The 16481-nt window shown below is 38.7% G+C and overlaps 1 protein-coding gene across 1 annotated transcript in view; it reads left to right on the forward strand.

Moving 5' to 3' along the window:
- LOC130241176 (dedicator of cytokinesis protein 2) overlaps window positions 1-16481 on the forward strand; it is a 298239-nt gene that overhangs the window by 11720 nt on the left and 270038 nt on the right. Inside the window, exons 8-18 of the mRNA XM_056472897.1 lie at window positions 5815-5950; window positions 8555-8712; window positions 9511-9592; window positions 10073-10208; window positions 11550-11625; window positions 11865-11941; window positions 13226-13476; window positions 14003-14101; window positions 14784-14856; window positions 15402-15505; window positions 15853-16039. Of these exons, the coding sequence (XP_056328872.1) occupies window positions 5815-5950; window positions 8555-8712; window positions 9511-9592; window positions 10073-10208; window positions 11550-11625; window positions 11865-11941; window positions 13226-13476; window positions 14003-14101; window positions 14784-14856; window positions 15402-15505; window positions 15853-16039 (1379 nt within the window). The remainder of the gene's footprint in view (window positions 1-5814; window positions 5951-8554; window positions 8713-9510; window positions 9593-10072; window positions 10209-11549; window positions 11626-11864; window positions 11942-13225; window positions 13477-14002; window positions 14102-14783; window positions 14857-15401; window positions 15506-15852; window positions 16040-16481) is intronic.

The following is a 16481-nucleotide window of genomic DNA, read 5'->3' on the forward strand; positions in this document are numbered from 1 at the left end:
GGACGTGAATCAACAAACTGAGGATATGATGACGCGCCTGTCAATCAATATTGGTGGGCAGGGGGGACCGCTCTCCTACGTAAAGTTGCGGTCGGTCTGAAAACCGCTCCAATTGGTCCCGTTTTTTATGTTGTTAAATTGAAAAAAAAAGCACTGGGTGTGTTTATATCACCCCAATATGGCGGTCTATACACCATACATGCACATATGGCTGTCCAAACAGCTTGAAAAGTAGATTTTTTACCATAGGTGCCCTTTAAATATGCATTAAAAAACATTCAGGAAAGTGTTTTATGTACATTCGGACCACAAGTCCACATATATGGACATCATTTTTCTCTAAAAGTACATCATATCAAAAAATGATACTTTTATACCTTCAAATTAGGTAATTAAGGCCAAATAGCAAAGAGAAATAAAAAATGCATGTAAAAAACACCTTGGGCCTTAAGAGGTTAATAACTCTTTTCTACTAACTGATTTCTTTTCTCTTTGCCATGATGAGCACATAATATTAGACTAGATATTCTTCAAGACACTAGTATTCAGCTTAAAGTGACATTTAAAGGCTTAACTAGGGTAACTAGGGTAAAGTTAGGGTAATTAGTCAAGTCATTGTATAACAGTGGTTTGTTTTGTAGACAATCGAAAATGAATGTTGCTTAAGGGGGCTAATAATATTGACCTTAAAATGGGTTTAAACAATTAAAAACTATTTTATTCTAGCTGAAATAAAACAAATAAGACTTTCTCCAGAAGAAAAAATATTAGAGGAAATACTGTGAGAAATTCCTGAATCTGTTCAACACCATTTGGCAAATATTGGAAAAATATTATAACAAATATCACAGGAGGACAAATAATTTTGACTTCAATTAAAAAATAAAAACAATAATAATAAAAAATATAGTAAAATATATATTTGTGATGGAGTGGCACGGTGGTGCAGTGGGTAGCGCTGTCGCCTCACAGCAAGAAGGTCACTGGCATTTCTGTGTGGAGTTTGCATGTTCTCATCGTGTTGGTGTGGGTTTCCTCCGGGTGCTCCGGTTTCCCCCACAGTCCAAACACATGCGCTATAGGGGAACTGAAAAAGCTGAATTATCTGTAGTGTATGTGTGTGAATGAGAGTGTATGGGTGTTTCCCTGAGGTGGGTTGCAGCTGGAAGGACATCCGCTGCATAAAACATATTCTGGATAAGTTGGCGGTTCATTCCGCTGTGGCGACCCCTGACTAATAAAGGGACTAGGCTAAAAATAAAATGAATGAATGAATATATTTGCGACCACAAAACCAGTGTTATGTTGCATGGGGATATTTTTGGCAATAGGTTAATATACAATGTATGGGTCAATATAAATTTTTCAGAATATTAAAAAATCATTAGAATATTAAGTAAAGATCATGCTCCATGAAAATATTCTGTAAAGTTCCTACTGTAAATATAAAAATATATATATAATAAATATAAAATATGTAAAGTTAATTTGAACAACTTTAAAGGTGATTTTCTTAGGATTTAGATTTTTTTGAACCCTCATATTCACTTGACTCAATTTAAAATTGTAAGACAACTTGCTTTTTTTTAGTTGACTCAACTTTTAAGCTGTTTTTCAAAAACTTGTATCTCTGACCAAATGTTGGTCTATCTTCACAAACCAAAGATCAATGGAAAGCATATTTATTTAGCCTCCAGATAATGCATAAATTGGCGGCACGGTGGCTCAGTGGGGCTCACCATACAGCAAGAAGGTTGCTGGTTCGATTCCTGGCTGGGTCAGTTGTCATTATTGTGTGGAGTTTGCATGTTCGCCCTGTGTTGGTGTGGGTTTCCTCTGGGTGCTCCGGTTTCCCTCGACAGTCCAAACACATGCGCTATAGGGGAATTGATCAACTAAATTGGCCGTAGTGTATGAGTGTGTGTGTCTGAGTGTGTATGGGTGGTTCCCAGTACTGGGTTACAGCTGGAAAGGGCATTCGCTATGTAAAACATATACTGGAATAGTTGGCGGTTCATTCCGCTGTGGCGACTTCTGAAATAAACACCAGGCCGAAGGAAAATGAATGAATGAGTGAATGAATGAGTCTGTTTATCAGCCAGGGTATCATACATATTCATTATGTTATAGTTTATGAAAATGGGCAACACTTTACAATAAGGTTAATATAAGTTAATGCTTTTACTAACATGAACAAACACTGAACAGTGCATTTATTACAGTCATGTTAGTTAATGAAAATACATGTATTCATTCATTGTTAGTTCATGTTAACTCAAGGTGCATTAACTAATGTTAACAAGCATGCATTTTGGTTTTAATAATGCATTAGTAAATGATGAACTATGATTATTCATAATAATTGTTAGTAAGTACATTAACTAATGAACCTTATTGTAAAGTGTGACCTTAAAATGATCATCTAACACACACTCATTGTACCATAGTAAAGCTCAGCAGAGGTCTGATGAAGAATAATATGATCCAGCTGGTTAGTGTGGTTTCCCTCCAGTGCTTCAGTGGTTTGCTCTGCGCTGCTGTAAGTGGTTCAGCTAATTGGCATTTACATTATCATTATGATATTAATTAACAAACCTGAAGGGGATGAAAATGTCTTTCTGACACCTGAACATTAATGAATTACTGTGGGGAAAAGCATCCCTCATCGCCGCTGTTTGTTTGTCCTGGATTCAGATTAATTTATTGCACTGTTTTCAGATGGTTACAGGTTAATAGAGTTTATTAGTGCAATGATTTTTCAGCAGGTTGGTTCCCATTCATTTCCATTCATATTTAGTCATGGTTAAAGGGATAGTTCACCCAAAAATTTAATATTCTGTGATTATTTACTCATGCTTCATTTGTTGTAAACCTGTTTGAGTCTCTTTTTTTCTGTTGAACACAAAAGGAGATATTTTGAAGAATGTTGGAAACCTGTAACCATTGTCGTCCATTGTATTTGTTTTTCCTACTGGTTTCAGGTTTCGAACATTTTTCTAAATATCTTCTTTTTGGTTCAACAAATTCCTAAAGGTTTGGAACCAGTCAAGAGCAAGTAAATGATGAGAAATTAAAATTGTTGGGGTGATTTACTCCTTTACATGTTATAAATGGTGACACGGTGGCTCAGTGGTTAGCACTGTCATTTAAAGTTTATAGTATATACTGTAGTAGTATATAGACTGCTCACTTTGTCACACACATTGCTGAGTCTTCTGTAACCGCAAGGGAGTCAGGTTACAACAGAGAGAGTATCCACCTGCAGCTTTACTCAGAGTCGTAAGACAAGCAGTAAATGAGTAGATACAGGGAAATCCAGAAGTGTAGTCAGGTCACAGGCAAATGGTCGAAACAGGCGGCAGACAACGTAAACAAGAGAACAAGGCAAGGGTCTTACATGGAGAGACTAAACCAGGAAACTGCTTTATAATGTTACAGGGTATAAAGACTCAGCAATGTGTGTGACAAAGTGAGCAGTCTATATAGTGTGAGTCATCAGTTCTTGTGCAGCACCGAGCTGTGTGTGTGTGTGTGTGTAATCAAAGGTGAATGGGAACAGGTGTGAGTGAGGTGCATGACAGGATTTGTAGTTCATATGGTGACAGGATTGTAGTCCGGGTGATAATGAATGTTCTCTAACAATCTGTAAGTGTTAGATCACTGTTGATCATGACAGCTAACCACCGTGCCACTCCATTGTTAAAAATATATTATCAACCTCCTTTCACCTGAACAAAAACTACAATGATAACTAACCAACAATAAAATCACACCTAAAAACACCAAGGGAGTAAAATTCTGACTGTTGCTACTGTCATACTCCAGAAAGCTGTACAATTTGATGTTAATGCCAATTAAAAAGTAATGAATTCAGGATCATATGACGGCAAAACATAAATGTAAATTCACACGAGCATGATGTGGTGAGGAATTTTAATGAAGGGAAGGCTGAAATCATGCCTGAGGAGTCTTATGGGAACATTGGATTTCACACAGAGCTCCAGGCAAAAACATGTCTGTCAGAGTATTTCAAGGATCTGTGCGTGCGTGTGTGTGTGTGTGTGTGTGCTGAATAAACATGTAAATCACATATACAGTTGAAGTCAGAGTTATCAGCCCCCCTCTATATTTCCCCCTAATTTCTGTTCAATGGAGAGAAGATTTATTTCCAACACATTTCTAATCATAATAGTTTTAATAACTCATATCTAATATCTGATTTCTTTTCTCTTTGTCATGATGACAGTAAATAATATTAGACTAGATATTCTTCAAGACACTAGTATTCATCTTAAACTGACATTTAAAAGCTTGGTCCCACTTTATATTAAGTGTCCTTAACTACTATGTACTTGCATCAAAAAATAAATACAACGTACTTACCGTGTTCATAATGTATTTGGGACACTTGTGATGCTCTTGAGTTGGGATAGGGGTTGGGTTATGGACAGATTTGGTGGTATGGGTAAGTTTAAGGGTGGGTTAATGTGTAAGGGATGGTCAACAGTGTATTTACAAACGTAAATACAGAATTTAATTACCAACCCAGGCTCATTCTGAAAACGTACCTCCATAGATGTTTCTGAAGACCGTTAAATACGTCCAGGCGGCACGTTTTTCAGCAGTTTTTGTTTTCATGAATCCGCCAGAGGTCGCCATGTACGCATTTTGAGATCTCAAATTTCCCTGGCGAGTGCCATTCGCGCCTGCTGTTCTCGCGTAAACCCACCAGAGGCCGCTGTGGACTCACTTTTGGACAGACTTTCTGACTGACTGAGAAAACGATCGGCTGACCCATCCTCCCCCTTCCCTAAACCCAACCAATTTTATCGATTGACCCGATCACCCACTTGCCTAAACCCAACCAACACGTTTCAAAAGCAATCCAAAAGAATAAAAGCCCTCGTCTGACTTTTATTTTTGTTTATTTACCACGTTTTCAGATTTTACCACGTTTTCACCCTGCTATTCACCTGTTTGTTTTATATCTTGGATTCTGTTTTTGTCTTACCTGCTTTCTGAAACCGCTCTTCACCAGACACGAACCCCCATCTTCGTAGTCAACTCCATCTGCATGTCAAATCCGCCAACGTACGTGGCGCGCTAACGGGACAAACTGGTTGCAGCTGGAATGCCGTCCATACGGAGGTATGCGGTCAGCTGGTAAGCGCGAAAAGGAACAGCGTCACAGCGTCATATCGCCCCATCGCCCCGTAACGTTCATTTAAAAAAATTAAATGCAGCCATACGTACCTCCGCATACGTAATTCGCTGTCTCCAGAAACGTCCGCAGGGCTACGTTTTCACAATGAGCCTGCATTGTTAATTACAGATGTATTTACACACAGGTATTTAATCAAGCATAAGTACACAGTAAATACATGTATTTACACAATAAGTACATTGTTACGAATTATTAATTTTGGTGTAAGTACATAATAGTTATTAAAAACACTTAATATAAAGTTTGACCAAAGGCTTTAGTAGGTTAATTAGGGTAAAGTTAGGGTAATTAGGCAAATCATTGTATAACAGTGGTTTGATCTGGAGACAATCCAAAACTAATATTGCTGAAGGGGGCTAATAATATTGACCTTAAAATGATTTAAACTGCTTTTATTCTAGCCGAAATAAAACAAATAAGACTTTCTCCAGAAGAAAAAATATTAGAGGAAATACTGTGAAAAATGTGTTGGTCTGTTAAACATCATTTGGGAAATAATTGAAAAACAAAGGAGGGTGAATAATGTTGGCTTTAGCTGTAAGTGCATGCACTGTAGAGATACTCAAACTGGAGTCTTATTCTGCCTGCAGGATCTTGGAGCTGGATGTGGTTGTTCGGGACATCAATGGGAATATTCTGGACCCAGAGCGAGCCAGCGTCATCAGCCTCTTCAGAGCACACGAGGACGCCACGGCCAAGATCACAGAGAGAATTAAAGAGGAACAGGTTTTCACTTTCATTTAATGCTTTATGGTTGAACTCTTAAAATGGACCACAAAGATCACATCATATAAGCAAGGATGTTAGTGTAGGTTTAAAGGGATAGTTCACACAAAAATGAACATTTTCGTCATCATTTATTCAACCTTTACTTGTTTCAGACTTTTATTGGTTTCTTTCTTCTGTTGGATAATAAAGAAGATATTTTATTTTTGTTTTAGCTGGTCGACCAGCCTGGTTTAGAGGGGTTTTGGCCATTTCCATGCTGGTTTCCAGCCATTTCCAGCCTGGTCTTAGCTGGTCAGACTGGAAAATTACCAGCTTAAACCAGCTTGACCAGCTTAGACAAGCTGGGAGCCCAGCCAAAACCAGCTATGTCCAGCTTAAACCAGGCTGGTCAAGCTGGTTTTAGCTGGATTTAGCTGGTCATTTTCCAGCTAAACCAGCCTGGAAATGGCCAAAACCCCTCTAAAACCAGGCTGGTCAATTTTCCAGCAGGGAAAGAAAGAAACTCAGACAGGTTTGAAAACAAGCAAAGGATGGGTAAATGATGACATAATATTCATTTTGGGTGAATTCTCCCTTTAACACTAATTCTGCTTTAAGCTTGTAGTTTTAATGAGACTGGTTTCATATGTTCATGATGACTGAATGAAGTAAAGCAATGAGCTCCCATGGCTTTACCTTCCTTTGGTTGAACTCTTATGAATTCACAGTGAATGTGAAGGAATAACTTAATGAGCTTGACTGAGGTAGATCAAACTAAACATGGACGTAGTTTGACTAATGTATCACCCAGAACCCCCTAGCATCCACTTAGTCATGCCTTTGCAAACACCAAGACACCCTAGCAACTGCGTAATAATGCCACACAGGAATTGCACACTGAAAACCACCTTAGAAATCATGGACAACTATCAAGAACATCATGACAATTAGCCAGACTCCTTAGTAAATGCATAATTATGACCACTCAGACACCACTTGGCAACACCTTGACAACCACCAAGAACATTCTAGCAATCAACGAGACACCCTAGCAACAACACAAGAATGCTCCACCAACACAGCCTAGATGTCACTTGGCAACACCTTGGCAACCATTAAAACACCCTAGCAATCACTCAGACACCCTAGCAACAGCACAAGAGTGCCCAAGCCACCATCTTGACAGCCTAGATATCACTTGGAACCACACATTGGCAACCATTAAGAACACCCTAGCTATGTAGTAGATTCAGACTCCATATATGCAGTTACTGTAGGCCCATAAATATTGGGACATCGACACAGTTCTAACATTTTTGGCTCTATACACCGACACAATGGATTTGAAATGAAACAAACAAGATGTGCTTTAACTGTCTTCAGTTTCTGCTTGTTCTTTGGCCATTTTCCCTTCAGTTTTGTCTCCAGCAAGTGAAATACACACTCAATCGGATTCAGGTCAGGTGATTGACCTGGCCATTGCATAACATTCCACTTCTTTCTCTTCGAAAACTCTTGGGTTGCTTTTGCAGTATGCGTTAGGTCATTCTCCATCTGCTCGGTGAAGCGCTGTCCAATGACTTCTGAAGTATTTGGCTTAATATGAGCAGAGAATATTGCCTGAAACACTTCAGAATTCCTCCTGCTGCTTTTGTCAGCAGTCGGATCATCAATAAATACAAGAGAACCAGTTCCATTGACAGCCATACATGCCCACGCCATGACACTACTACCACCATGCTTCACTGCTTAGGATCATGAGCAGTTTCCTTCCTTCTCCATACTCTTCTCTTCCCATCACACTGGTTAATCTTGATCTGATCAGTCCATAGGATGTTGTTCCAGAACTGTGAAGGCTTTTCCAGAACTCTAATTTCTGTTTTTCAGGTTCACCGATGGTTTACATCTTGTGGTGAACCCTCTGTATTCACTCTGGTTTAGTCTTCTCTTGATGGTTGACTCTGAAACACATACACTTGCCTGCTGGAGAGTGTTCTTGTCCTGGCCAACTGTTGTGAATGGTGTTTTCTTCACCAGGGAAAGAATTCTTTGGTCGTCCACCACAGTTTTTTCTGTGGTCTTCCGGGTCTTGTGGTGTTGCTGAGCTCAATGGTGCGTTCTTTCTTTTTAAGAATGTTCCACACAGTTGTTTTGGCTACACCTGATGTTTTCGCTATCGATCTGATGGGTTTGTTTTGTTTTTTCAGCCTAATGATGGCTTGCTTGACTGATAGTGACAGCTCTTTGGATCTCATCTTGAGAGTTGACAATAACAGATTCCAAATGCTACTAGCACACTTGAAAGGAACTCTGAACCTTTTATCTGCTCATTGTAATTGGGATAATGAGAGAATAACACACACCTGGCTATGAAACAGCTGAGAAGCCAATTGTCCAATTACTTTGGCCCCTTAACAAGTGAGAGGCACATATGCAAACTGCTGTAATTCCTACAGCGTTCACCTGATTTGAATGTAAATACCCTCAAATTAAAGCAGACGGTCTGTAATAGTTAATTAATAGTTATTATATTGTTATCAGGATATGAGATGACATGTATTGTGGTATGAATGTTTGTCAAATGGCATGTATTTGTGATATGTTGTGTTGGTATGTGTGTAGTCTAATGTTCAGATGGAGAGTTCAGGAGTGTCTGCGCGCATACAGTCGTCTCCCACACACAGCCTCTACGTGTTTGTGCGCAACTTTGTGTGTCGCATCGGGGAGGATTCAGAGCTCTTCATGTCTCTGTATGACCCCAACAAACAGACAAACATCAGGTGCGTCTCACTGACACACACACACACACACACACACACACACACACACACACACACACACACACACACACACACTAGCACAAGCACATACTAATACATAGTATGTGTACATCATACTAATACATGCATGCGCACACACACACACACACACACGCACACACACACACACATACACACACACACACACACACACTAGCACAAGCACAAGCACATACTAATACATAGTATGTGTACATCATACTAATACATGCATGTGCACACACACACACACACACACACACACACACAATAGCACAAACTAATACATAGTATGTGTACATCATACTAATACATGCCTGCACACACACACACACACACAATCGTACACATACACACACCCACACACAACGCATGCACACAGACACACATATACTCATGTTCACATCATCACATACTAACACACCCTAACACACACACAAACACACACACACAAACAGACACACTTTAATGCATGCACACACTTACACATACAGTTATATACACATACATGCTCTCTCTCTCTCTCACACACACTTTAATTCATGCACACACTTATATACACGCAAACATACACATGCATGCTCTCTCTCACACACACCCACTGTGTGATTTATGAATTTTTTGGTTATGGGGATGAAAAAAGAAAGGTTGCTATACTTGTAAGGACATTTGGTCCCCACAATATAAGAAATAAAAAGTACACACAAACACACTTTAACTTTGAGTCGACAGGGGTTTGCCATTAACACACACACACACTCTGTCTCTTCATCTGTGCAGTGAGAATTATTTGGTCCGGTGGGGAGATAAAGGTTTACCGAAGGACATCGAGATGCTCAACAACCTGAAAGTGGTTTTTACAGTGAGTCCCTCATCACTCTAATTAATACTCTTATTTCCCAAATGATGTTTAACAGAGCAACACATTTTTCACAGTATTTCCTATAATATTTTTTCTTCTGGAGAAAGTCTTATTTGTTTTATTTCTGCTAGAATAAAAGCAGTTTTTAATTGTTTTAAACCCATTTTAAGGTCAATATTATTAGCCCCCTTAAGCAATATTAGTTTTAGATTGTCTCCAGAACAAACCACTGTTATACAATGACTTGCCTAATTACCCTAACTTTACCCTAATTACCCTAGTTAAGCCTTTAAATGTCACTTTAAGCTGAATACTAGTGTCTTGAAGAATATCTGCTCTGTTAAATATAAAAGAGTTTACATTTAACAGGAGGGCTAATAATTTTGACTTCAAGTGTACATAGCACTTCATGTAAGGTATAGCATTAAAAACACACTCCTATTTAGTGATGTGCTGAGGATTTAACATCTCTCTCTGCAGGATCTGGGGAATAAAGACCTGAACCGAGAGAAGATTTATCTAATCTGTCAGATTGTGCGTGTGGGCCGAATGGAGCTGAAAGATAACAATACTAAGAAATGCACGATGGGTCTGCGGAGGCCGTTCGGCGTCGCTGGTAAAAATCATTACAAATATACACTCGCCAGCCACTTTATTAGGTACACCTTACTAGTACCGGGTTGGACCCCCTTTTGGCTTTAGAACTGCCTTAATCCTTCGTGGCGTAGATTTAACAAGGTACTGGAAATATTCCTTAAGAGATTTTGCTCGATTTTGACATGATAGCATCACACAGTTGCTGCAGATTTGTAGGCTGCACATCCATGATGCCAATCTCCCGTTCCACCACATCCCAAAGGTGCTCTATTGGATTGAGCTCTTGTGACTGTGGAGGCCATTCGAGTGCAGTGAACTCATTGTCATGTTTAAGAAACCAGTGTGAGATGATTCACGCTTTATGACATGGTGCGTTATCCTGCTGGAAGTAGCCATCAGAAGATGAGTACTCTGTGGTCATAAAGGGATGGACATGGTCAGCAACAATACTCAGGTAGGCTGTGGCATTGATACAATGCTCAATTGGTACTAATGGACCCAAAGTGTGTCAAGAAAATATCCCCCACACCATTACACCACCACCACCAGCCTGAACCGTTGATACAAGGCAGGATGGATCCATGCTTTCCTGTTGTTGACGCCAAATTCTGACCCGACCATTTAAATGTGGCAGCAGAAATGGAGACTCATCAGACCAGGCAACGTTTCTCCAATCTTCTATTGTCCAGTTTTGGTGAGCCTGTGTGAATTGTAGCCTCAGTTTCCTGTTCTTAGCTGACAGGAGTGGCACCCGGTGTGGTCTTCTGCTGCTGTAGCCCATCCGCCTCAAGGTTGGACGTGTTGTGTGTTCAGAGATGCTCTTCTGCAGACCTCGGTTGTAACGAGTGCTTAGAGTTACTGTTGCCTTTCTATTAGCTGAAACCAGTCTGGCCATTCTCCTCTGACCTCTGACCTCAACAAGGCATTTGCGCCCACAGAACTGCCGCTCACTAGATATTTCCTCTTGTTCAGACCATTCTCTGTAAACCTTAGAGATGGTTGTGCGTGAAAATCCCAGTAGATCAGCAGTTTCTGAAATACTCAGAGCAGCCCGTCTGGCACCAATAGCCATGCCATGTTCAAAGTCTCTTAAATCCCCTTTCTTCCCCATTCTGATGCTCAGTTTGAACTGCAGCAGATCGTCTTGACCATGTCTACATGCCTAAATGCATTGAGTTGCTGCCATGTGATTACATTTTTGCGATAATGAGCAGTAGGACAGGTGTACCTAATAAAGTGACCGGTGAGTGTATATATATATATATATATATATATATCAGGCCGGATGTTGACATGTGATCCGGGTTTATCTATCAGAGAATGTGGTATCTGTTAAAGTGTTATCTGTGTTCATTGACAGTGATGGACATCAGTGACATCATCAAAGGAAAGACAGAATGTGACGAAGAGAAGCAATATTTCATTCCCTTTCATCCGTAAGTCTCTCCTGTTCACCAGTAGTCTATTGATGAGTTTGATATGGGTTTTTGATTTTGATGACATATTTCAGGCCTTTAAAGGGGAACTGTCAAGCATAAATCACTCTTATATGGGGTTTAAACACAGTTGTGTGTCAGCAGTGTGTAAATATATACAGCCTCTTATGGTAAAAATGTGTTGATTCCAGTTTTTATAATCAGGCTTGATAAAAACAGTCTGTGTGTGCGTTTTTTAGGGTCATCGCTGAGAATGATTTCTTACACACTCTGCTGAATAAAGTAACGACGACGCGAGGTGACAGTGGAGGACAAGGTACGACTCGCTGCTCTAATCTCTGAGAAAAGGACAGAACAGCAGCAGTGATCAGACTCTCTGCTGACGCTTTAATACTCACTGAAGCAGTAATCCTGTCTGCACACACACACACACATTCTCAAAGAGAGAGAGAGATTCACTTGATCCTTCAAAAATTCTAATATACTAATTTGATGCTTTAACATTGAGTTTTATCAATGTTGAAAAGCGTCATTGTTCAATTCATAAAATGTACAGATGAATATGTTTATTAATTAAGGCATTCAACATTTAAAACATTTATAAAGTAACTTCTTTACTTAGAGTGTGAAAACACCCTGCTGAAACAGGGGGTTTCATGGCCCTTTCAGATATAACCACTGATGTTTATGGTAAAAATTCAAATCACCCTCATAGGCTCAAAAATGAAAGCTGTAGGCAGCAGTTACATTATTTAAGCAATAGGTGGCGGCAGCCAGCCATCGAAAATACGCCACTGAATAATTCTTCAAAAATGATAATCTAGTAATGAAATATGAAGTTTTATGAGGGATTAATTACTGAATCATTCATTCAAAATGAGAAATATAAATAATTATGGGATGTACAAATCATAATGTTAGATTTCTACATTTAGCATAATCAGCAACAGTAGAAGTAACAGTGAATTTTTCACAGTACTGAATATTTTACAGTTTATTTTTATTCAGCTGATTATTTCTTCATTTTATTTTTAATTAAATAAAGTTAGGTGCTATTTGTTGAAAACAAAAGTTTCTTGCAGGACTGTTTTGTAATAAATGAAAAGCATATGACATTTATCTACTCCCCTTTTTGGCTGATGCAAAAAATGGTCCAATTCAAGACTAAAAAAAACATAACTTGATCCAGACAGTAAGATTTGTGATCCGTTAAACCGATGTTTCCCAACCCTGTTCCTGAAGGCACACCAACAGTTCATGTTTTGGATGTCTCCCTCATCTGACCCATTAACTTCAGGTTTTGGAGTCTCTTCTAATGCAGTTTCCCAACCCTGTTCCTGAAGGCACGCCAACAGTACACATTTTCATCCTCTCCCCAATCAAACACACCTGAAACCACTCATCAGAACATTAGAAGAGACTCCAAAACCTGAAGTTAATGGGTCAGATGAGGGAGACATCCAAAACATGAACTGTTGGTGTGCCTCCAGGAACAGGGTTGGGAAACACTGCGTTACACCACTATACTACATACATTCCCTGTGAATTTAAGTCACATGCATAACGCTGGAATTGCTGATGTTTTGTGTGTGTGGCGCAGGTCTGTGGGTCACCATGAAAGCTCTAGTTGGCGACATCATCCAGATCCGTAAGGAATATCCGCATCTGGTGGACCGCAGCACTGTGGTGGCCCGGAAGCTGGGATTCCCGGAGATCATCATGCCGGGCGACATCCGAAATGACATCTACCTCACGCTGCACTCCGGAGACTTCGACAAGTACAACAAAACCACACAGAAAAATGTGGAGGTCATCATGCTGGTGTGTGACGAGGACGGCAAGGTGGTGCCGGTGAGTGAGACCTTTGACCCCGGGGGGAGTAACAGGGGTCGTACGGTGCTGGAAATTGCTTGAAATATTTGAGTAAGGTTTGAAAAGTGCTTTGTTTTTGGGATATATTGCTTGAAAATGCTTGGAAAATGTAATCGTGTTGCTTAAATAAGGATTTATGTTACTTTACGTGAATGTAAAATATATATATATACACTTAAGATGTGAGTAAATTATATTTAGGAAGGTAAATGACAAGTAATTCATCGTTAGACCAAAAATGGCATCTAAATCTTCCCTTAAAAAAAGTACGCTATGTTGTAGAATACATTGTCATCTGATATAATGTGATGAAGTTTGTTTATGTATGTAAATATATAATTTTCCAGGCTTGTAAAGTGCTGGAAGCCGTTTAAAAATGCATCTGGAAAGTGCTTGAAATTGCTAAAATTTGACTTTGAAATATGTGTAAGACCTCTGGATTAAATATTCATAAGGGGGCGGGGTTTGCTGTGTTGATTGACAGCACTCTTGTGTTTCTGTGCAGAACTCCATCTGTCTGGGAGCTGGAGATCGACCTGTAAACGAGTATAAATCCGTCATTTATTACCAGATCAAACAACCTCGCTGGATGGAAACCTTTAAGGTAGGAGAAAAAGCACAAAAATATCAACAATACAATAAATGAATGAACCCCAATTACAATTTGACTCATTAAAGTTGTTTGTTTTAATCAAGATATATGATAAAAACATATTATAAGATTTTATAACAGATCACTGGTAAACTTAGGTTGTTAATTAGTAATAATTAATAAATAAATGAATGTTTTAAATAAAATAAAATGCATTAAGTATACATTTTAGTGTCAAGATACTATTTTGGTTATTAATAGTTTTTTTTTTAATTTAATTATTATTAATTATTATTATTATTATTAATTTTTTAATTAATAGATTTTTCCATTTTCATTTTGTTTGTTAGTTTTAGTAATCGTGTTGTATTATTTTGTTATATTTAAAGTTTTTACTTAATTGATAAAGTATCAAGTGCTGCAAATATACTAAATTTAAAGCGGCATTTATGTAGGGCTTTTTAATGCAACTCAGTGGTTTAATAAATGAGGGCATGATTTTTCTTCAGATTTTGTACCTTACACTCTTTAAGAAGTCTGTTATCTGTTTATGAATTTGCTCCAAAGATGATCACAGATAGACTGGGAACTTTTTGACTATAGATGTGTTCATGTTGAGTGTAAAGGAGCTTAGTTAAGTGTAAATCCTTATTTCGGTCTGTATGTAGTGTATATGTGTATTGATCGCCTGTAGGTGGCGATCCCGCTGGAGGAGATGCCCAGAATTCACCTGCGCTTCATGTTTCGTCATCGATCTTCACAGGAGTGTAAGTTTCACAGTTACCAGAATAATGTTCTGAACTACTGTAGACCCTGTGAGTTTATTTGCGCATTAATACACTATGGACTTACAGTAAACACTTAATTTTGCACTGTTTAAGTTTAGTGTTAGTGCCACAGATGGAACACTAACTTTTTTTTTTATACTAACTGGAATATATTAATATATTAATATTGCATATTATATAAATATTCCATTATTTCATGAGTGCAACCATCAGGGGGATGTGTAATTGTCTCTGTAAGATTGCTTGTACAATCTAAAATAAATAATGTAATAGCTCCTTCCCTTCATCATCAGCCCCTCCCCTTCTGTCATGCAAGCAAAGGTGCGTCCAATTCTTTGGTGACCTGTGATTGGACCATACTCTGTATAGTGCCGCATGAGTCAGCAGGGTGTTCTGTGCACTAGCATATAAAAGCTATTCAAATTCAATCTTAAATGAAAAGCCTGCTTTAGTATGATGTCTGATAGTTACATGTATAATTCTCAGTATTAGTAATGAATTATGTTATCATTTGTGTTGTGCAGCTAAGGATAAGAGTGAAAGGAACTTTGCGATGGCGTTTGTGCGTCTGATGAAGGAGGATGGAACCGTTCTGAGAGACGGCCCACATGATCTGACTGTTTTTAAGGTCAGAAAAACATATGTACACGTATTTAGTGTGGCCAAAAGGTGAATTAATTTGATTCTTGGGATTTTAATTGATTCCTGGGTATCAATTACAAGCACTGATGTGAGTAAATACTTGTTTCTAATGTGTTCTGTTTAGTTATTATAACCTATTTATGATTTAAATCAATATAGAGAATTAATAGTTATTGATTTTATGATAAATTTTACATTGATGCAAATATATAAATATGATATTCATGTGATTTTGGGAAATAATATCTGTTGTAAATACAAATTACAGAGGTTTTATTTGGTACTTGGCAATTTCTGTATAAATTAGTTGTATTTTTTTTCTGTCTTGTGCAGGGTGACAGTAAGCGTATGGAGGAAGTGAGCATGTACCTGCCTCAGGCGTCGGAGCGCAGTGCCTCTGACAGCCACAAGGGGTCGACGCTGATGCGCAGCTCCAGCAGTGTCGGGGGTCTGTCTGTGAGCTCCAGAGACATCTTCACCATCTCAACACTCGTCTGCTCCACCAAACTCACGCAGAACGGTGTGTATGACCAACTGAGCACATGAAAATGTGCATTACTGACTGAGAGTTTTTGTCTCGTGTCTAGTCCAGCTATCTAAACATTTCTTACATCAAGAAGCATTTTCTAGACAAGCACAACATATTCAGTCTTGTTTTCAGAAACACTGAGACAATATAAAGTGAATTTTTTCTTAAAGGAGACCTACTATGCACTTTTAACAAGATCTAAAACAAGTCTCGGATGTGCCTAGTGATGTTTCAGCTCAAAATACTACACAGATAATAACTCTAACTCTCTGAAACTGACCCTTTTAGGCTTTGATCCTAATTGTGGTGTTTTGGTGACTGTCGCTTTAAATTCAAATGAGATGTGCTCTTTTCAGAAGAGGGCGGAGCTATAAACACTTGTTTGTCAGCATAGGTGCAGATTAAAAAAACAAGACTAACATCCTATGCTAAT

Source organism: Danio aesculapii, chromosome 14 (genome assembly GCF_903798145.1).
Source record: "Danio aesculapii chromosome 14, fDanAes4.1, whole genome shotgun sequence".
In the NCBI taxonomy this organism is placed as follows: Eukaryota; Metazoa; Chordata; class Actinopteri; order Cypriniformes; family Danionidae; genus Danio; species Danio aesculapii.